The sequence below is a fragment of the Polyodon spathula genome, chromosome 1 (assembly GCF_017654505.1).
Source record: "Polyodon spathula isolate WHYD16114869_AA chromosome 1, ASM1765450v1, whole genome shotgun sequence".
Lineage (NCBI taxonomy): Eukaryota > Metazoa > Chordata > Actinopteri > Acipenseriformes > Polyodontidae > Polyodon > Polyodon spathula.
The window spans coordinates 70,526,690-70,548,321 of NC_054534.1; the positions used below are offsets into that span (position 1 = coordinate 70,526,690).

At 38.1% G+C, this 21,632-nt stretch overlaps 1 protein-coding gene across 1 annotated transcript in view; it reads right to left on the reverse strand.

The window, feature by feature from the left end:
• Nucleotides 1–2,539: 2,539 nt before the first annotated feature.
• The window catches only part of LOC121321870 (methylcytosine dioxygenase TET2-like), a 45,875-nt gene continuing 26,782 nt past the window's right edge, over nt 2,540–21,632 (reverse strand). Inside the window, exons 2-10 of the mRNA XM_041261182.1 lie at nt 15,823–19,033; nt 15,211–15,301; nt 14,959–15,052; nt 14,158–14,366; nt 13,703–13,853; nt 12,418–12,507; nt 7,057–7,194; nt 6,272–6,623; nt 2,540–5,837 (exon numbers count right to left, since the gene is read on the reverse strand). Of these exons, the coding sequence (XP_041117116.1) occupies nt 4,405–5,837; nt 6,272–6,623; nt 7,057–7,194; nt 12,418–12,507; nt 13,703–13,853; nt 14,158–14,366; nt 14,959–15,052; nt 15,211–15,301; nt 15,823–18,988 (5,724 nt within the window). The 5' untranslated portion in view covers nt 18,989–19,033 and the 3' untranslated portion in view covers nt 2,540–4,404. The remainder of the gene's footprint in view (nt 5,838–6,271; nt 6,624–7,056; nt 7,195–12,417; nt 12,508–13,702; nt 13,854–14,157; nt 14,367–14,958; nt 15,053–15,210; nt 15,302–15,822; nt 19,034–21,632) is intronic.

The window sequence follows — 21,632 nt, forward strand, 5'->3', positions numbered from 1 at the left end:
CCCACTGCTATAACCACTCATCATTGCTTCCAAACGTATTCAATTTCCTTTTCCATTGCCCTGTTGTTAATCATACCAATGACAAAAAAAAAAAAATATTATCAAATGTGGAAAGAATTTTTTTTTTTTTTTTTTTTTTTAGGCTATTAATAGGAGGAAGTCTTTTAAATTGAAATTAATTTCAATGGACCATGATACTGTAATATAAAATATAGTGCTTCCACACTCTTTAAATTTGAAACATATTTTGTTTTCGAGCATTAATTTGTATCATGTGTAATCGGTGTAAACCATCAGTACTTGGTACGCTGTCATACAGTTTATCTGCACATATTGGTATCATTTTACACAAAAGAAAATCTATAGCTAAAACCTCATTAATTTCAAAAGGACATCTTGGAGCAGTGCAAATAAATTACCAAAATGTGTCCACACTGGTTAATTCAATTATGACTAGTCAAGGCTTTTATTGTTGTCTCCAAGTAAACTTGATGCACCATCTAGTTAAAACTTAATATGACAAGTGCATCAGTCCTTTCTTTAATGTCTAGAAAAAAAAATAAGTGATGTGCCAACGCTGCCTGACTTTAAACTGAGTATCGCAAATATATGAATTTGGAATCCTGAAGATAAAGGCAGAGAGGTGCAAACAACATATGGTATTCATATTTCAGAAGACACATGTACTGTACATTTAATATATTAGCTGACCCCTGTAGCTACCAGATGGCATAGTTGGTTACCATAACAGCTCCATACTACCTGTTTCTGTGGATGTCTGAAAGATCAACTAAAACATGAATTCTACAAAACGGTAAGATTATTTTCCATAAATTGCAATAAAATGTATTTTTAGTTGATGTAGAATTTTTGTTTTACTTCTGTAGAACTCAAAAATCTCACTTCCTGATAGAAACAGCATTGCCAGTGACGCTGTCCTGTCATAGCATGGCAAAAAAGGAAGCGCTAACTAGTGTAATAACAGTTTCCAGTACAGCATTTGGAGTGAACACTACAAACAGCCGGAAAATGGTCACAGACAAAAGCAACACACTGAAATTGTTCAGCCGCAGTTGGTGTTTTACTACAACACGTATAAAGGAACTGATCACATGGATCAGAATATTGCCAGCTGTCGAATTAGCATCAGAAGTGGCGGTGGGCTTTTTTTACTTTGTAATGTGTTCTTGAGTATTTCTTATCCTGGTAGCTTTTATGTAAAGTACAAAATGTTGTTGACTATGCCTTCATTGTCTTAAGGTCACACTGGTGTGCTATTTCAGTTGTGTAAAGTGAACAAGATTTTGTAAAACAGTGTTAGAGCTTTAAATAAATATACATTTTATTAAACACCCACATCTCAGCAATATCAGGAATGATACAACAAACAGCTTTCAAATAAACTGCATTCAGAACATTACAATACTTATTTATAACCATCCTCAGTTTTTAACATACCAAACATCATGGAAATGAGGAAAGCAAAGTAAAAAAATATAGGATGAAAGCAGTAAAACAACACACAGAGTTTCATTAGTGTCAAACTGCTAAATACCAACACGTGAGTATACATTAACCTCTAGCTTAACAAGTGAACTGTACACAATTTGTGTCAATCAAGCTCAAAAATTAATTCAAGTAATGTTGACACCACTCAGAAGCATCTTCAAGTATGGCTATAATCACCCGATATATCCTGTACACTGTTTCATCCTAACACATCCTCTACCCAGGCTGGGTCCTGTACATCATAAGTTAGTTTATTAATTTACAAGTCCAAGTCTTTTACAATAATTCTTTCTAATAATCAAGCAGTGACAGAGTAGACAGCACAGTATGCCATTTAAGAAGGCAGTTACAGAGATGTGGTGGAAAACTGTTTCACATTTTGTGATATTCTAAAACATTTAGGTTTTTTTTTTTTTGTATAATAATCAATGGGCCAAAAAAAAAATAAATAAAAAATGCAGTAAGTTGTTGCTGTTGGCAATTAGAATGATTACATCATCCAAGAAAAAGGAATTAAAATAAGTAAAATCAAGTTTTAAACTTACATAAAGTATGTGTACATGTTTATATACATATGGCATTAATTATTTAAAATATTTTTTAAGTCTTAACAATTTTTTATCCCTGAATTTTTTGTTAAATCAAATTGTACGTTGTGTTAAAAAAAAGTAGGACTCACTGACAGCACGCTCTCTCCTATAATATGTAACTAATTGTAATTGAAAAAAAGGACATACATAATTGTTTAGTGGTTATAAATAAATCTGACACAGGCACAGAATGTGCATTTAATGCCATAACTGCCATATTTTCTCTTTCGCACAAGAAGCAAATACATTGCTGTTTACAAGGTCAGTGCCATGCTTTTCCCTTTATCAGCTCAGTGCATACTGTTCTTTCAAATAACTTCTTTGAAATCAAAAACAATCTACACAACTTAAGTACATTAAAACTACCATCATTTACAAAGGTAGTTTAGTTATTTAACATACAAGTAAAAATAAAATGGGGATTAAAAACAAAGATGTTAAATTCCAGAAGAAAATATTACAACAAAAAAAGAGAAACACAGGCGAAGTTGGCAGAAGGAGAATATGAGCTGAAATATCCCTGATTTTTTGTTTTAAAAAAAATCAAAGCTTGAATTTCAAGTTACAGATAAGAGATCAAGTATGCAAACTAAAGTATTTTTGTTTTTATTCTCTCGAAAGGTTTTTTTTGTTGTTGATGTAGGTAATCATGATGATGTGTGAAACTGTAAAAGCAACGCTTTTATTATCTTAACCCTATTGCCAAACTAGTGCTGAGGTATATGACAAGTAGGAACATCATGTAAAATCCTTCTCACCGCTCCCATAGAAACTCATTAAACATTAAACACCTGTTGCAAGTTGAATAGCACCGTTTTGAAATAAAATCAGCTCAAACCCCCAAAAAGTATTACATTTTTCTGTAGTACATTCTAAAGAGTAATCTAAAAAAAATATGTAATTAAATTACTGTACAACTTTTGTTTTATGTTTATTTTTATTTTATTTTTATTTTTTTTAGATTATAGATTACAATGCTTTAACCCCTCCCCCCACAGCAAACCAGTTGCCTTGGAAATCGTTGCAGTTACATACAGCTAACCCTGTTTCACCTCTCTTGCCCAGGTAACGGCTTCCTGTACCTTTTTGTACAAAGATGATGTTCATAATTACAGCAGTCATTGATGTAACTATGTTAGTAATTAATTAAAAAATTAACCTGTTTATTGTTAATATACAGTTCCAGAGCAGACAATCTGACCTATGATATTTGTTTTTGTGTAACATAAAACCCTGCTGGTAATTAATTTAGTTCCTATCATCTATCCAAAAAAATGCATCTTAAAATTGATCAGTATATATTTGAATTACAAAGATATGTTCTTTTCAGTGTAACTGTGGGATAAGCACCAGAAATGTTTGTGTAAAAATTATATTTTCATCCAGTAAGTCCCAACTGTACTGTAACTAATCATATAAAAAATGTGTACATAGCCCGTCAGCAATAGTATGGCTAAAATATATTATGATGCTTTTTTTTTTTTTTTTTTGCATCATAAATTTTACAGTAAAATCTTAAAATTTGAAGGTACCAGTTCACCCTTCAAACACTTTAAGCTTAAATCCACAAAGTGCTTTACAAACACCAGTATTTCATAAAATCCACCACATTTCATAGATGAAGACTTCAGTACACCCAGATGTCTTCAAAAGTTCTACATTTAAAATGTAGGCCATTTCAATTTAAAACAATTAGATCGCTAGTTGAGTTAAAAGGCCCCTTGCCTTGAAAGTAACATACAAACCAATATTTTATAGAATACAAAGGCATTTAAAAAGAAACTTTTATATTAAAGACCGTCTTCCTTCCTTTTTTTTTTTTTTTTTTTTTTTAGCACCATGACTTAAATAACCCTAAAAGTCAGTGTTACTATTTTCAAATTAAATGATACTGATAAATACAATTGTTTATATCTAGATATATATAAAAAAAAAACACCATATGAAATCTTTGATTCCAGTAGCAGTCCTGATCATTAGGACATTCAGCACCAGAGGGCAGTTATGTACTTTGTAAGTAAATACTGCCATGCTGTCACACCAGAGTTAGTAAAGCTCAGTAATTATAAAGGTCACAGGTCTGTTTACAGTAAAACTACAAAAGTACAGTTACAGTAGTTCTATAATATATAATTAAAACTTGCATAGGATCATCTTGTCTTATTACCCACTTACCATAGATGCTCTTTTATGATGAGCTTTAGATAGCGTGCGGTAGGAAAAACAGTGGTATGCTGAGGTTTTACATTTGTTAGCAACCATGATTGTAGACCTAGACATCTGCACAGCAAACCTGAATGCAAAGCTAAAAAAATCGGTTGTAAGGCCCTGTGACCCGTGTGAAGGCGTATGGAGATGTTGTCACCATGGAGTCTGTTGTCAGGGACATGGACTTTTGTGAGAGGGTTTGGATGAAGCGCTTGTACGGTGGTTCCGAGTGCTCGCTCGTTTCTGAATGCTCCCGCTTGACCTTTTTGCCACTGTGTTTGGTTGGCACGCTGTCTGAGCCCTGCTTTTCACTCTCCTCCTCTTTCTCTCTAGCCTTTTCTGCCACCTTGGCTTCCCACATTGCCAGGCCATGCTTGGCCTCGTTCATGCTCTTATGTTGGTAGAACACAAGCGAGATCCTGGTGGGATGGTTCCTGTTGGGATTCTTCAGCGGGGTTGTTGCATGGAGCTCTCTCTTTGCACATTCAATTAGAATTGAGCCGTGACTGGGTGCCACGGCAACACCACCGATTTCTGGATCTAGGAAGTTGTGCTCGCTGTCTGACCAAACCTCATTAACTTCTTTAGCATTCTGTGCAGTAGCAGCTGCGGGTTGTGCTGGGTTCCCCTGAATATTACCATTAGTTAGCCCATACCCAGGTTGGGAAGGATTAGGTTCATTTATCACTGATGGAAGCATCCTTGATATACCATTTGAGCCATGCAAGTTAATTTCATTTTTATTTTGCATATGAAAAGAATCAGGGGGTGCGTGGAACATTGCAAAATTTTGTCTCTGTACTAGGTATGGATTGGGATATCCAGGATACTGGCTGCCTTTGCTAACTGCTGGAAAGTCAAGACCTGAGTGAGAAGATGGTGTTCGAGGAATGGCCTCTAGAAAATGAGGATCAACCTGGTGGTTTGGGGCAAAAGAAGAGTAAGGACCCATGTGATGTACATTGGGTCTCATGTTGCAGTTACTGTAACCATTGACCTGTATGTTGTGATCACCATAACGAGGGGGATAACTTATTCCATAGCCCTGATGACTGCCATATGGCTGCTGAGAATAAAGTGATGGAACCTGTGACAAACCCAACTTGTTCAAAGCTTCTGAACCTTGATGCCGAATGGCATCCATATGTTGAGGATTTGAACCATAAGAGCCCATAAAATGGTGATAGTTGTCCATAAGCATGTTTCCATTGCATTGATAACCCGGATAATGGTTGATGGGGTTTAAGGAACCTGGATAAGGGTTTGTGGGATTTGACCCATTTAAGTATGAGTTTGTTACATGTAAAGAGCTTGAGTAAGGATTCCCAGGGGTTGACGAGATTGGATATGACCCCGCAGGTTGGGAAGTGCTTGGATATGGATTTGCTGGGTTAAGAAGTTGTGGGTAGTTTGATGGATGCAGAGAACCAGGATAATGGTTTGGAGGGTTCTTTTGCTGGTGATTGGAAAGAGAATGTTGTTGGACACCAGCCTGTGCAGCCCCAATGTGACATCGAGCTGCATGAGGACCTGTAAAACATGTGACAAAAAATAAACATAATCTTGTTCATGAAAATTCTTACATATTAACCGTACTTTTAGGTAAGTACTTGTTCTGCAGAGTCGTTCTGGGACCAAATTTTGGGGGTGGGTGCTTCTTCCATTTCTGGTAGATGGCACTTAAACCACTTATGATGGAATAATGTCTGTGTTGATACTTAATTTTCTATATCAATTTGTTTAAAAACACCTGATACATTTACAATATTAAAAATAATCAACAGCAGATATTTCATTTACATCCTTTTAAGTTCAGATTTTCATTTTGTTATTTCCAAACTTGCGTTTTTAACTTTCACTGTTATCCCGTTTTTGTCATGCACATTTAAAAAGTTACCAAACCGATCACATCGGCTGTTCTATCCAAAATCCAGTATATCCAAGAATCACAGATATTGGCATACCTGACGTTGGTGTGCTTTGGGCCGTGCTGTCGTAAGTGCTGTGCTTTATTCGCGCTTGGTTAGTCTTGTCTGCCTTGCTTGGTGTGTCCTGGTTCGAAGGCTTGGCTGCTGATGCCCTCTTTGCTTCCATCTTCTTCTGGCGACAGGTCTTGGCAGGCTCAGCAAGCATTCGGACTTTCCGACGGAAACCGTTCAGCACCTGGATAGCACCTGTTTTAACCTTCTCTTGCTGAGCTTCAAAGCTTCCAAACTCATCAGTCTGGGAAATTTTATATAAAGGCAGCACGTGGAGTTGTTCGTCTTCTGGTAATTTTCCAATTTCCCGATTGTCTTCTCTAGTTAGAGTACATACCTGTGTATGTTACAAAATATTCTTGGTCATTTTCATCATGGTTGTAATATTTATTTCAAATTTAGAACAATGTCCCAGCACTAAATTAATAAATAAAATGTATCCTAATCACCTGACATTATCTTTCTAGCTGGGAATTAGGCAAAATATAAATGGCTCAACATTTTTTTCTTAATATTGAATGAAATTGAGACCAAATAAAATAAAACAATACATTTTTACATAAAATCGACAAATTTTGTCAAAGTAAAATTGTTTACAGAGCACTTTGTAAGGCGTCAGGCTTATTTCAGTGTGGATCTTAAAGGACTCTCCTCAGACTACCTCTGATTGGTCAGGAAGTGGGAATCCATAAATCTTTAGAGTTATGGATTTTTAAGTGATTTATAAGGACTTTAACTTGAAAACGTGCTCATTACTACTCTGTACTCACCAAAGTACTGCCACTCGGCATGTTATGCAGGTCTCTGTGTGCATGAGCACAGAAATCCAGACAAGCAGTCACCCCTGAGAATGGACGGCCTTCTTTCAACCCCAGCCTGCAGTCTGGTGCTCTGTGTTCATGTTCAATCTGAAATAAAAAAAAGGTACTTCAGTAGGCTCATTCAAATACTAGTGTTTTGCATACACTGGAGGGCGGTGCTGTTTTATTTCCATGGCAGAGGAATACGTTTTATCATAGTTTATCCTTCTGTGCACTCAGTTTCTGTTTTTTCTGCAAAGGACATAGTGGTATGCTTCAACTTGGCGGTTCAGATAAGCTGTGTACCCGCCGTTTTTATGCATTAAAAAAAAAGAGAGAGAGAATTTAATGCGTAAAAATGTGCATAGCAATTTTGCTGCACAGCTGTCTAATGTTAAAATATAAGTAACGTAATTAATTTGCAGAGTCAGTGTGATACCTTGGAAAAAATACACTGAGCCGATAAAGAACCTTGTAGAGCACATGTCTGGCTGTACAGTAGTTCAAAGTAACATTGCAGTTCAAATGGAAGGCTCTTTTTTAATGCCTACCTCATTATCATTACAAATTTATCGAGATTACTCTTGACTTCAAGGTAATGTTGCATTTTACCCCCTGAAAATACAATGTTCATTCTGGCTTGGTACTTTGTTTTTATCAATGTCATGGCTGAAAATCCGGTTTCGCATACGTAGGTTGTACTGAATGGGCCCAACACTTTCAGTGCTGCAGAAGAAGCAGTGCTGTATTCATCAGAGCACTCGCACAGAAATGTCCCCAGCTGCATTTCACTGAACTTTATGGATCGCCATTTGTGCCAAAACTATCCAGCCATTAGTTTGTCAATTAATATGTCAATTCATGAATTGGTCCATTTGTCCAGCAATTCATCCATAAATTTGTCAATTCATACAGTAATTCATAAACTTATTTGTTAATTGATCTAATAATTAATTAATGTGTCAATTCATTAATACGAAAGGCTGTACAGACTTCAGTGGGAAGCATTTGCTCGGCGCTTGACCCGCAAATTTCCAATCAACCAGACAAACTTCCAACTGTCAATCTCGCACTGTGCCGAAAACACAGCAGCCTTTCTAGCCAATGGGAGCACACACTAATATCTTAACCAATGAAAATCCAGTCTCACTCAAAACTACTTCAGCCAATAATATTGCAGTTTATTAGTTGATTTGCAGTGGAGACTTCTGTCTCACTGGGTGCAAGCATTGTGGTATATACAGAGCTCGGCAAAAAATATTCTATGGAGAGTCAATGGAAGCGTAAGAAATTTGTTGGTTTTCGTCATGTTAAAAAAATGCATCAAACTTTTGAAGTAGTTTTCAAATTTTTGGCCTTTTGAAGAAAACAGCAACATTAGCAAATTATAACAATACGTAATTATTATGAAAAATGCTATTTTCTGAGCACTGTCCTGTTCTGCGGCGCATGCAGAGTAAATACAGTTACTGCTGATCGCACGCGTCATCGATGATAATATCTATTGACAGCTTTCGGAAGCGAGTAATGGGAAATTTAAAAGCTTTATCATATCAGATATATTTTATTACTATTTTTGTGTATGTTAATTATTTGTGCCATCATTCTATAACAAATATACGGATGAACATTACCTTTTTTTTTTTTTTTTTGCCTACTTTGTCCAAGTAACTACCGGTAGTTTGTTTACTGTACTGTCTGTGTCTTGATAGTATTTTATGTTGTAATGTTATGAATTTCCACAGTAACCAGTGTAAATGATTTAGAGCAATGTTTCTGCACATACGCCACCGAATGGTACAGTGCTCAGAAAATAGCATTTTTCATAATAATTACGTATTGTCATAATTTGCTAATGTTACTGTTTTCTTCAAAAGGGTAAATGTGAAGTCAACTTCAAAAGTTTGATGCATTTTTTTTTAACTTGGCAAAAACCAGCACAAACCAGCAAAATGACTCTCCATAGAAAAAATTCTGCCGAGCTCTCTATATACCAGAAAGCTTTGCGCGCAGTGAGACGGACGACTCCATTGAAAATAAGCAGAGTCGGGTATCTTTGTAAATAGAGTATGAAACGCCCTTTCTAATAAACTGCAATATTATTGGCTATGGCAGTTTTGAGTGAAGCTGGATTTTCATTGGTTAAAATATTAGTGTGTGCTCCCATTGGCAAGAAAGGTTTTTGGCACAGTGTGAGATTGACAGTTGGAAGTTTGTCTGTTTGTTGGGAAGTTTGAAGGGAAATTCGTCTGTTTGATTGGAAATTTGCAGGACAAGCGCCGAGCAAACAATTCACGCTAAAGTCCGTACAGCCTTTCGTATTAATGAATTGACAAATTAATTAATTATTAGATGAATTACTGTATGAATTTCTGGACGAATTGACCAATTCATGAATTGACAAGCGAATTGACAAATTAATTGCTGGATAGTTTTGGCACAAATGGTGCTCAGTAGAACTTGGTTCTGAGGGAGCTGTCTGGTGAAATGTCAATGAGTTCTTCTAACGGCTTTGATGGTACAGAGGGTGGCAGTTTAGCTTCAGTGTTCTCACTGTTCCGTCGTGAGTTCAGGAAAGTAAATATTACATTTGTTGAGTAGACCAGACAGATGCACTGTTTCAATGTTTCATTCTTGAATGAAAGAATGTAAGAGCAGCAATAGATCAGTAGTTTCCTTTTGAATGCATAAATTATTTCACGCTGTGCAATAAAATGAGCACACAGTTTTATTCATGTTATTCATTTCACTGAATATGTCTGCGAGGTAACCCAGTTTTGCCAGCCACGTCTTTCAGCACTTGGGCAAGTTCTAGTTTCTTATTTTCTAAAGTCACTCTGCTGAAGTCATAAAATCATCTAACAAATATCATCTGACATTGTTGTTGTATTGAGCTTCTTGCAAAACAAAAAGTCTTCCTTTATTCCCTTATTTCACACATAACATAGGCGAGTACATACATGGGACATTTTAGAAATGTATGTGGATTCGTCGAGTTGTGTAGCAAAATCTTTGTCACGCAGCCGATCAGTGCACTGCAAAACTATGTCTTCTGACAGAAAAGCGATCTGTCGTTTTGACAGTGTCAGTTGACATTAGTATTTTTGCCAGTTCTTTGGCCTTAAGCTCTCCAAACATGTCCTTTACAATTTCATTGGCACACAGCATTATTAATTCCTCAGCAATCGTATGTGATTTTTTTATCTTTAGCAATTTTCTGCGCAACTATGTTCAATGACACTACAACCTTTTTATCCGCGGTAGCTGTGGATTTCATTACGGCTTTAGTACCAAGCAGTTCCTTAGCCTTTCACTCAAAAAATGAATGTTGCTTGTTTGTATATATTTCATGCTTGGTAATTAAGTGTCGCTGTAATTTGGAGAGTTTCAAACATTCATTGGACAGTACTTGTGCACAAATTACACACTGCGGTGAGGTATATCTCCACTACCAGTACAAATAAAAACTAAAATTCAAGTATCTGTCTTCGTATTTCCTTAATTTGCAGGGTTAATAAACGCTTTATGTTTTTTTTTTACTTGCAGTACCAAATCCTCACTGTTCTCAGCCCTTACGGTTGAAAGGAAGTTCTGTATCATCATTCTATGGATTTTGTTGTTTTGATGCTGATAGTTGAATTAAAAATGTATCCATATCTGGTATTTATTGTGTGTGTTTCCAATGATGTTTCCTCTGTTTTGTAATCTGTCGTGCTCCTGCTGAAATAGCTCTATTACAGCATATGTAACCTGTGAACGTGTTACTTAACCTGAGAGCACGTTAATTACTGTGCTTGCTTATGACATGCGGAAGCTAATAGGTTTCAGTGTATCATAAGCATGCAGGGAAAATAATACATTCTTTGGTTATGTGGACCCCTTGAAACCTCCTCAAGGCCCCCTAGGGTGCCGCGGACCCCCGTTGAGAACCCCTGATATAGAGCACTAGGCAAATTAACTGCACACTACTTTCCTCATTTACCAGCTTATTTATAGTACCATGCTGCTAGTTTCAGAATGAAGGCTGACCAAGGATAACATGACTAAGAATGTAAAACCCTGTAGAGACGACTTGATCATCAATATTTCAAACTTGAATTCCATCTCGTACAGTGCATATTTGAAAGACATTAAATTGGAATACTTACACATTAAAGATCAACCCTAGGATCACAGGCACAATATAACAATTTCTATACAGTTTCAAGCACATGATCAGCCACTTACATCCCTTATACATGTCTAGGATATACACCTAGGGTAAAAGTATATTACACGGTATATGATTATCCCCATATAAACACTATGTGACTGCAGGAAGTGCTGGCAGTGCAGTGCTTTAATTCGCTCCAGTAAGGGAGCCCGGCTCTTACAAAGCAGTGGTAGAGTGCTTGCCTATTGAGCCATGCGGTTGCCGATTTGCATCTCAGTCACGACCACCTAATAAATACATAAATAGGAAAATGTGGTAAAATACTGGGATCGTTACAGGTCAGGCAGTTATGTGTAGCCAAAGCAAGGTAAGCCATGGTAAAGTTAGGAGAAGCATGGCAACTATGGGAAGTAATGGGATAAGCATGATAAACCACAGGGAACATGGTAAAAGCATGGCAAAGCAGCTTGTGGTAAACTGTGAAGCAACATATTTACCACAATTAACTTTCATTTGTCATTTTATTTGTATCCCTTTTTTTTATTTAGAAGTCGGCAATTAAATTTACCCCATTTTTCTCCCAATTTGAAATGCCCAATTGTATTTAACCTCAGCTCACCGCTACATCCCCTGCACTGACTCAGGAGCGGCGAAGACTAACACATGCTGTCCTCCGAAGCGCGTGCCGTCAGCCGACCGCTTCTTTTCACTCTACAGTGTTGGAGGACAACGGAGCTGTGGGCAGCTTGCAGGCAAGCCCACAGGTGCCCGGACAGTCTACAGTGGTCGCTGGGGCGCGGTGAGCCAAGGACACCCTGGCCGACCTAAGCCCTCAACCCCTGGGCGGCACTCGGCCAATTGTGCACTGGCTCCTGGGAGCTCCTGTCTACGGTCGGCAGTGGAATAGCCTGGTCTCAAACTGGCAATGTCCAGGCTATAGGGTGCATCCTGCACTCCATGCGAAGCGCCTTTACTGGATGCGACACTCGGGAGCCCTCCTTGTATCCCTCTTCATGTTTTTTAAGACTCCTGGCAACCTAAGATAGCCAGGTAAATGCAGCCCAGAAATAGCTGCGATTCTCATTTTTATGATCAATGTGACGTTTAAAAAGTTTAATGGAAGACTTTCTGTAAATATTATTTGTGAAATATTATATTATACATAAGTAGTACCTTACCTGGTTGCCATACGATTCAGGAGCCATTTGTTTGTAAACTGGTGCCATCAAAGTTGCCAGATTCTGCAGATTCTGTTCTAGTCTTTCTTCCTGAATAGTAATAAAAAAAAAAATTGGAATAGACAGGTAGTGGACAAAAGAATGGAAACACCTGGATAAATGAGGGACACCAAGTATATTGAAAGCAAGGGGTTCCACACAGGTGTGGCTCATGCGTTAATTAAGCAAATAACATCCCAGCATGCTTAGGGTCATGTATAAAAATGCTGGACAGGCCTGGTTGCCTATAATTATGGCTAGCATGGCTGCAAGAGGAGATCTCAGTGACTTTGAAAGAGGGGTGATTGTTGGGGCATGTTTGGCAGGAGCTTCAGTGACCAAGACAGCTCAACTTGTTAATTTTTCACAACCAACAGTGTCTAAGGTGATGTCGGCATTGAACTCCGAGGGAAAGACATCATCAGCAAAGGGCAACAGTGGGCGGAAGCGCATACTCCAGGAGCATGATATCTGTGCTTTAATTGGAAGTTCAAGGCAAAATAGGCAAGCAACTGCAGATTAATTGACTGCAAATTTCAACCTGGGGCGCGACCAGCCAGTTTCATCAAAAACAGTCTGTCGAGAACTCCACAGAGCGGGATACCATAGTCGGGTTGTAGGGCACAAACCATTCATCACACCTGGCAATGCACATTTGTGAGTCCAGTGGTGCACATGCAATGGACTACTGAGCAGTGGAGAAATGTGATATGGTCAGATGAATCATCCTTCACCATGTTCTCGAGTGCACGTGTGGTGCTAACCTAAAGAACTCTACAGCCCTGAGTGCTTGATTCCAACAGTGAAGGGTTCCAGTGGTTCTGTAATGTTGTGGGGCGCATTTGCCTGGCATGGTTTGGGTGCACTCATTCCCTTAGAAGGAAAGGCCAGTGGTAATCGCTACTTAATGGTACTGAGTGATCATCTTCACCCCATGTTGCAGCATTTTTTTCCTGCAAGGGGGGGGGGGGTGTGTCTTCCAGGATGACAATGCCCCCATCCACAGATCACGTGTGGTCGCCCAATGGTTTGATGAGCATGACACTGATGTTATCCATGTGTCATGGCCTTCTCATGTGTCATGGCCCCCCCCCATGAATGTATAATCCTTAATAGAGATCCATTCTTGTTTTACATTTTTTTACTCATAACCACTCATACAGTAATAACTGTAAACTGAGAATTACTGTATTTAACAGAAGTATTTAATTTAAATAACAGGTTAATTCCCTAGAATTGTGCTGACCTCTTTGGGGTCATCCCCTAGTAGCTTGAACTTTCTGGGTACTTTGCTTCTGGCAAATTTACAGCCGTTGTAGTACATACTCCAGGAGCAGCCAAAGGAGAAAGAAGCTCCACATGCCTCTGAGTCCAGACCTTGACAAGCACACGTTCTCCTGGAGTAAAGAAATAAAAGAAATCCAATGAATGAAGACATTTTATATATATATACACACACACACACACACACACACACACACACATACACTTTTTTTTCTCTCTTTAGTTTTTTTACCTTAGCTTACCCTGGTTTACCTTGATATGCTTTACCATACCCCACGAGTGCTTACCCATGCTTTATCTTGCTTTCACCTATATTTATTAAAGGTGCTCAAATGCTTTTGGCAGATGTCGTGCTAACTGACTTATTTCTGCCACGGTGAATGCTATAACAGTCAATGTTATGAAGCCTATCCTTACTCTTCGTTTATTGCACATCTCCGGTTCGTGAGAGCACCATGTTTCCGCAAGGTTTCACTCAGCTCCGTGTACAGCGAGTCAGCAAGAGTAGTAGAGATGCCATCCCACAATAGGATCAGGATAACTATGGTTGCAGTTTCGCATCTGTGGCCAGCCCGCTCTCGCACCAGGACAAGCACCTTCTCCTCCGCACTACTCCTGCGTATCACCTGCAGTGTACATGCAAACCAGGCATTAGTTAAGGTAAACACTTTCTGGCACAGGACTGAGCAGACAGAAGAGGTATTGTCAAACGTTATTGTTCATGCTATAATTGCTGTATACTATTTATTTGCAGTTGCTATAACTGGCAGTAGATTAATGGGGGAAGCAATTTATCCTTGTTATCTGGGTCATGATGACTGGGGCCAGTGAATTAGGTTTGGTGTCAATGTGTAAATCTATTAATTAATTCAAAATAATCTAAACAATCATTATTCAATTATCAATTATTGTTAAATAAGGAACACTCAATGACAAAAATATATTTTTTGATAACTAGGGTCTTATGTTCCAGTTAATTTCTTAGCTGTTTGAATATTAACTATAAAAATAAATACATGTTTAAACGTTCACCTATTATGACTGTTTGTAATCATAAAGCCCACCATGAGTAGCCCTCCAATAAGTGCACTCTTAGTACAACATTTGTATGAGACTACACCTGTGCAACATTTATGTGTCCATAGAAGACTTTGAATAGATGCTGAATTGAATACTAACCCAATGAATTAATTCATAATAAAAATAAACATCTCTTACCCATTTAGCAATGGGGCACCCTTGTGTGCTCTTTCCCTCCTTCCCTGTATAGACAACTTTCTCAATCCTGATAGCTTTTCCTGATTTGCCAAACCTTAGCACAAAAAAAAAAAAAAAAAAAAAAAAAAAGTTAAAAATGTTAAAAACTGTTCTATGGGCCATTTGTGTATATTATTGTGAATATTCTGGTATAGAAAGAAGAGGTGTTTATTGGGGGGGGGGGATTGTCAAGCATTGTCACCCCATTTTTACCTGGTTTCCATGATTTCCCTCATAGCTGCTACATTTGGTGCAGCTCCAAGATGGGTATAGTAGGGACCTTCGTCTTTCTCACTGAGTTGTTCTGCAAACAAATAAAATAAATAAATAAAATGTACATATAGTATGAATCTGTTTAAACATACAGCACCTAATTCCAAAGCAACAATTATCCCAGTATTTTTGACAATATTGTACTTCCTGGTGGTGTACAACTGTAACATTATTAAAATAAATCTCAAATGGATATACATAGAATACATTTAAAAGTAAACAGTAATAAGATAAACGGTTTAATTTATTTTAATTGTTTTAAGTATTACTTAAAATAGTATAATGTCCTTATGTATGATTTAACATTTCTAAGTTTATTTTCTGATTAGGTAAGATGATCTAGTTCTATCTACTGTAACTTCCATGTATATCATTATAAGAAACCCTGTAAATATATTAGGTAGATTCATTCTGAAAAAAAAATAAAAAATACTGCTTCTACTAAAATTAACCACTGGGTGGCATAGTTTTGGAGCTATTGCTATGAGCTCTTGTGTAGTATTATTGTAATTCAGTATACTATATATGTTGAAAATCTCAAGGTATCCTTACCAACACAGTGACAGGATGGGAAATCATACTGAGTTTTAATTGGTGTATCCAGTAGGTTTTTGATAGGAGTATCCATGAGTTTTAGAGGAGACTGTATAAAATTGCTAAGGTTGTGGTCTGTAGTTCTGTTGGTTGGTGTAAAATCGGAGGACATCTTTTTGTCCTCCCCTCCCAGGTCGACGTTGGTCGACAGAATGGTTACAGCACCTGACGTTTCAACTTTGACCTGCTTGGGCGACTTTATAATCATATCTTTTCTTTCAAACAAGGGGGAGAGCTGGTATTGTTTGAGCTGCTGCTCCATCGTGGCAATGATGCTCTTCTGCTCACAGTTCGACGGCAGAAATTCTTGTTTAATCATGTTTCCCATTTCTCTGGCTTGCAGAGGGACAGAAGACTTAGACTGAGGATTGTGTTCACTTTTGATGGACTTCAGTATCGTTTTAAACTCCTCCAAGTTTTGATGGTAAGCTTGTTCCTGCTTTTGCAACAGGTGCCACCGAAGTGCAGCATGCTTGTGAACTTCCCTGTGATTATAATTTGGGAGCTGTTCTGGTTTAGTTTTAGCACACGGTTCATGTGATTCTGATTTTGTATATATCTGTGAGTGAATATGGCCCATGACTTGTTGGTTGAAAGAACTTTGCCCTTCTTGCTGTGGTGGTGGAGGGACACCTATGTGATTCAATTGATGTCCGGGCTCTTGGATTTGTTGCTGTTGCAAGTATTGCTTTGGGGTTCTAGGACTTGGAAAGTACTTTGCTTGCTGCATATCTTGCATTTTGTTGAACTTATATTGCTCCTGAGGAATGCTGCCATTGGCTTTGCCATATGAAAACTGTAGAGTGTTCTTTTGGGGAGGCTGTATGTTTGGTAGCGTGGATTCCAAGTATGGATCTACAGAAGGTTCCTTATTGGAAGCATTTGCTAACGTTTCTGGCTGCATTTGGTGGGATTTGTAGTTTGATGTTTTAAGTTGCCTTTCTAACCTGATGTACTCCTCCAACTTCATCCTATTCAAGAGCTGGCGATCAAATGGCCAATGAATAGGATCTTGTGGCGGACCCATTTTTACATCCTTAGTGTCTTGAGAAGAGTGTTGCTGCAAGACATGTTGTACCTGTTGCTGTTCAGACTGAGGTTGATGTGGTTGCTGCTCCTGTAAAAACTCTGGTGACATAATTTGCTGTGTATCTTGCGTATTATCACATAAGTGCTCTTGTTGTAGCTGAGGCGGAAACTGATTTGGTACTTGCTGTTGGGACAGATCGCACTGCTGGTTTCCATGACGCAGCATGTTTGGCTGCATGTGAGTCTCTGCTTGTACCACTGAAGAGGTTTTTGAATTTTTTTGTTGCCATTCAGCAGCCTGCTGGGTTTGATCCTGTGCTAAAACAGGTTTGTACATTTGGGACATCTGCTGCTCCTGCTGCTGCAAAGTTGATTGTTGGAAACTCTGCATTTGAAGACCTTGCACCTCCCCTGAATTCTGCGTTTGTGTTTCCCCCTGACTCTGCATCTGCTTTTGTTGCTGTGACAATGCATTTAAATCCTTCCATGTTTGAGACATGACTCCTTGCTGCGAAGGCTGGAAAGAATTCAGATCTATCCAATTCATCTGAGGATAGGGGTGCATCTGCTGTAATAGTTCACCAGCTTCCCCATTACAGGGCGTTTCATTTTCCATCTCACTGCCTTGCTTTTGCTGGGTAGTTAGGTACTGAAGAGCTTTCTGCCCCTGCTGATAAGGAGGCTGGGGTTTCAGATCATTTGCTGAGAACGGTGGATCTCGAATCAGCTGTGGTGGAGGTAGCTGGTTCGGTAACGCAGGTGAGATAGATGAGCCGAGAATGCCACCGGTTTCAGCTGCATTATAGTCCCGTAGCTGTTGCTGTGTAGCGTATAGCACCCTGTGTTGAAGGTTCTGAGACTGTGAAGGGGGACTGGAAGCCTGTGACCGGTGTCCAGTTTTAGATTCCTCATTTCTGATTATCCTTTCCAGATCTTTTTCATTAATGTTTTCAAAAGGGATGAATTTGTCTACTTCCCCAGCATAAGGCTCTACACTTAGGCCTGCATTTGGTTTATGGAACATAGCTGACATCTCAGATTCATTGGAAAAACACTCTATGTTGGTTTTACCTTGTAAACTACTCCCAGGTCTCGCAGGTTGGACTTTGTCGGGCACCTGCCCCTTGTGACATTGTTGAGTTGTCACCGGAATGTTCTGCAGGTTGTAAGATTGCTGCTGTTTAGGCTGCTGGGTCTCTCCTTGAAACTCATTTAGGAAGCTGTCCGTGCTCACTGGTTTATTATAGGTATTGGGGGTGTGGACTTTTGGGGAGACTTTATCTGGCACTTGAGGATGTGTAGAAGCAGAGATCTGGGGTGAAATTGCCAAACCTGGGGTATGGGGTGAATGTGTTGCCTCGATGGTCAAGTCATTTGCAACAGTGCTATTGACAACATGTTCCTGAGATGCATTGTTCTGCAATGCAATGGAAACATGGTCTGGGTAATACTGAGACAATGTTTCTTCCAGAAGGTCACCGTCCATGTTTTCCATGGAGGAAGGAGAAACTGTAGCACCATTGGAGATTGGCACTTGCTTGTTCCTGGATAGAGAGAAAATGTCCCTGTTGTAATAGTTACAGTTTTTCCTGTCCTGATTGTGTTTCTGAAGTTTAGGGCATTCAGGACCATCACTTTCACACTCTAAAGGCTTTTTCAGTTCTGGAAAACTATTTTCTGTCCTTGCTATTCCCAGAGCTTCTTTTTTACTACACGCATTGATCACATTGTTTTCTGCTACTTTACTTTCTTGGCCATTTACCTCCAAATCTAACCGGACTTCTTTGGACTCATGAAGCTGCAGTAACGACGATTCACTAAAAGCGTGCTTTATCCCATTTTGAACATAGGGGTTATTTTCAATTAAGTCTTGCATTACTGCAGGGCTTGAACAGTTTTCTTGTTGCCTCTTCATGTGGTTGACTCCCAAGTTACTTTTAAAAGGGTTCCAGTTGTTATCCCCATTGATTTGGTGTTGGAGTGCTTCCGGTAATTGGTTTCCATTCTGCAATTTTGTGATCAGATTTTCAGTCTGATGAACATTAGTTGAATTCAGTCTCTTGTCTGCCACATGACTGGCCCTATCCGATTCCATCTGGTCTGCTCTGGGTCCATCCACAAGGCTGCCCTCTGAACGTACCTGAAAATCACAAAGAAAATAAAAGGCTTTATGCTTGCTGTTTTTTACATGGCACAAAGTCCTGTGAACCTGAAATGTAACACACTTGTGAAATCTAAATTTCTGTCAGTAGTAGATTAAAAAACAGAGGGCCCTAAAACCTTAAACCCTCATCACTGGATTAACTGGTTCAAAAGACATGTCGGCATATGAATTCTCTGGAAATTGTGTTGTGTTTATAATAATAAAACCGAAAATTACTCTTCTGATTTGCTACATGCAAAAAAGACCTATTTAGTCCATTCAAACTTTTGAACAATAGGGGGGCTTGCCTGACTTAATTCTATCCCCTCTAATTGCTTTGAAATCAATACCCCCCAAGCTGAAGCTTACTGCACAGCACACCTTCATGCGAGTACCAAGTTATGCTTAACTATATAGGTTAATGCTAGGTTACAGCAGTAATAGTAATAGTAAATAATGTAGAAAAACATCAACGAGTTAACAAGCTTCTGTTTTAACTTTAAAAATTGCTTGCGTGCCAGCATTCTTTGTCTGGGGGATTACTGTCAGGAGTTGAAATAAAGTAAAACTGTCTTAATCGCCATTGTTTTAGACAGCATTCATTATTCCGCAGTCCCTAATCTTGAAAGATCTTATGTCAAATTAATAAGTAACAAAAACACAGTTTAGAAAATGAGTTACTCATTTGACAACTTAGCTGAACCATATATAGTTAATGAATTATATTTTTGGTTTAAATTGCCCAGAAAAATTGCCCTCAAGCTGTTTAAAAACACATTCAAGCATTTGTTAATTACTTTATAAACTTTATTTTCAGCTGTGCACCAGAAACCAACGAGCTCAGTCCATAATATTTATTACAAAAGAGTAAATTCTCTGCAGAAGCCAACTATATATATATATTTTTAGATGGCTTCAGTACTCCAGATAGCTGTGTAAAGGGTGTTTTATGCATAGAAAAAAAAAAATATTACATATTATTAAATTTAGTGTATAACAAATATGCATTGCAATTTTCCTGCAAAGCTTAATTTCACATGTTATTAAACTTCTTTTATTGATTCCCAGTGTTTCAATGGTCAATCTAATATACAGCATGCGGTATCTAGAAAAATGACGGGACAGCTTGTAGCCTGCCTGGGAACTGCTAAAAACATGTGTCCAGAATGAGTGTGGTGGGCTTTCAATAAAAAACAAACAAACAAACAAAAAATAAATCCACGTGGTAGAATCCACTCATTTGCAGGCAGTGTATGTTTGAGACTGGTGAAAAAGCGATTGCTTTCTTGATTTTCGATTCTGGATTTCTCGATGCCTCAGTCCAGCCTACCAATTTACCTATCTGTCAACCACATTTATATATAGGTAAATCTATATAATAAATACAATATTCTGTGTTTGGAGAGAGTTGGAATGCTTTATATTGCAATAGCCATGGAATCAATCAGGAATACAATATTAGCGTTTCTTTAGAAATATATACTATGCGCTTGCAGTTATATGTATTCTGCAACGTTGGAATACAAAAAAATCAGTTTCTGTGTTTATTTGCTTCACAGCGATATTGTTTATGGTTAATAAAGACCATAAGAATAATTGTTGATTTGGTTTTTATTGTAAAACTACGTTTTCTACAGTAAAAGCAACATTACAGTTAAAATGTAAGTTTGTAGTTAACGCATACCCCACAAGTTAGCATTAAAGCATGTACAGTATTGTACATATTGTAGTACTGGATGGCTGTATTGAAGATTCTTAATCTTGGTAAATGTTGACAAAGTCAGTGTCTAGATTAGATTCTAAGTACATGTGCTGGTGACTACTGCACTGATACAAAAGACAAAATAAAACTAGGGAAAACACATGTGACATCTTACCTGTTGCTTTGAGTAATCATAAAGCAGGTATTCAAAAACAAACCATATTGTACTGGCAAGCATACAGTACAACACAGTTTTAGTTACTGTCTGTTTTACAGCCTTTTTTAGTATAATAACTTAATTATCGAGTTTAAAACTATGAACCTCATTATATTCATTGTATTTTTGGTGGATGCACTAGGCATTAATAGCATATAAAACATTAAACATGTGATTAGGATCAGGTCCAGATAAGTGTATGCATTCTAAAGCCTGTTGAGGAGTCATTGGAGCAGGAGATATTATTTGTAATAATACCTGGTAAACATACGCTTTTCTGTTCGCACAAGTTTTACAAATCAACGTTTGCCTGCAAGCCAGAAAACATACCAGTTATTCCAGAATACTTCTAATTTTAGTTTGAGTTATTTCTTCATACTGCCAAGCCCTAACTTATAACTAGGGCTTCTAGTTTTCAGATTTTATTTTTGATCACGTGATGTCCCTTTAAACATATTCTGAGTTGACGCTTTCTTAATCAAACACTAATTACCAAAAGAAGTTGTTTCTTTTTACCCACATATCTTGATTGAGTTAACAAACTACGTGCACTAATCCCACCTGATTCTATTTGAACCTGCAGTTCGTTCTGGCTCTAATCGCCGAATTTGGCTTAGTATCCACTGCGTTAGTTTCTAGTAGTGCGCCGCTAATTTAAACAATCTTGTATTCACTTG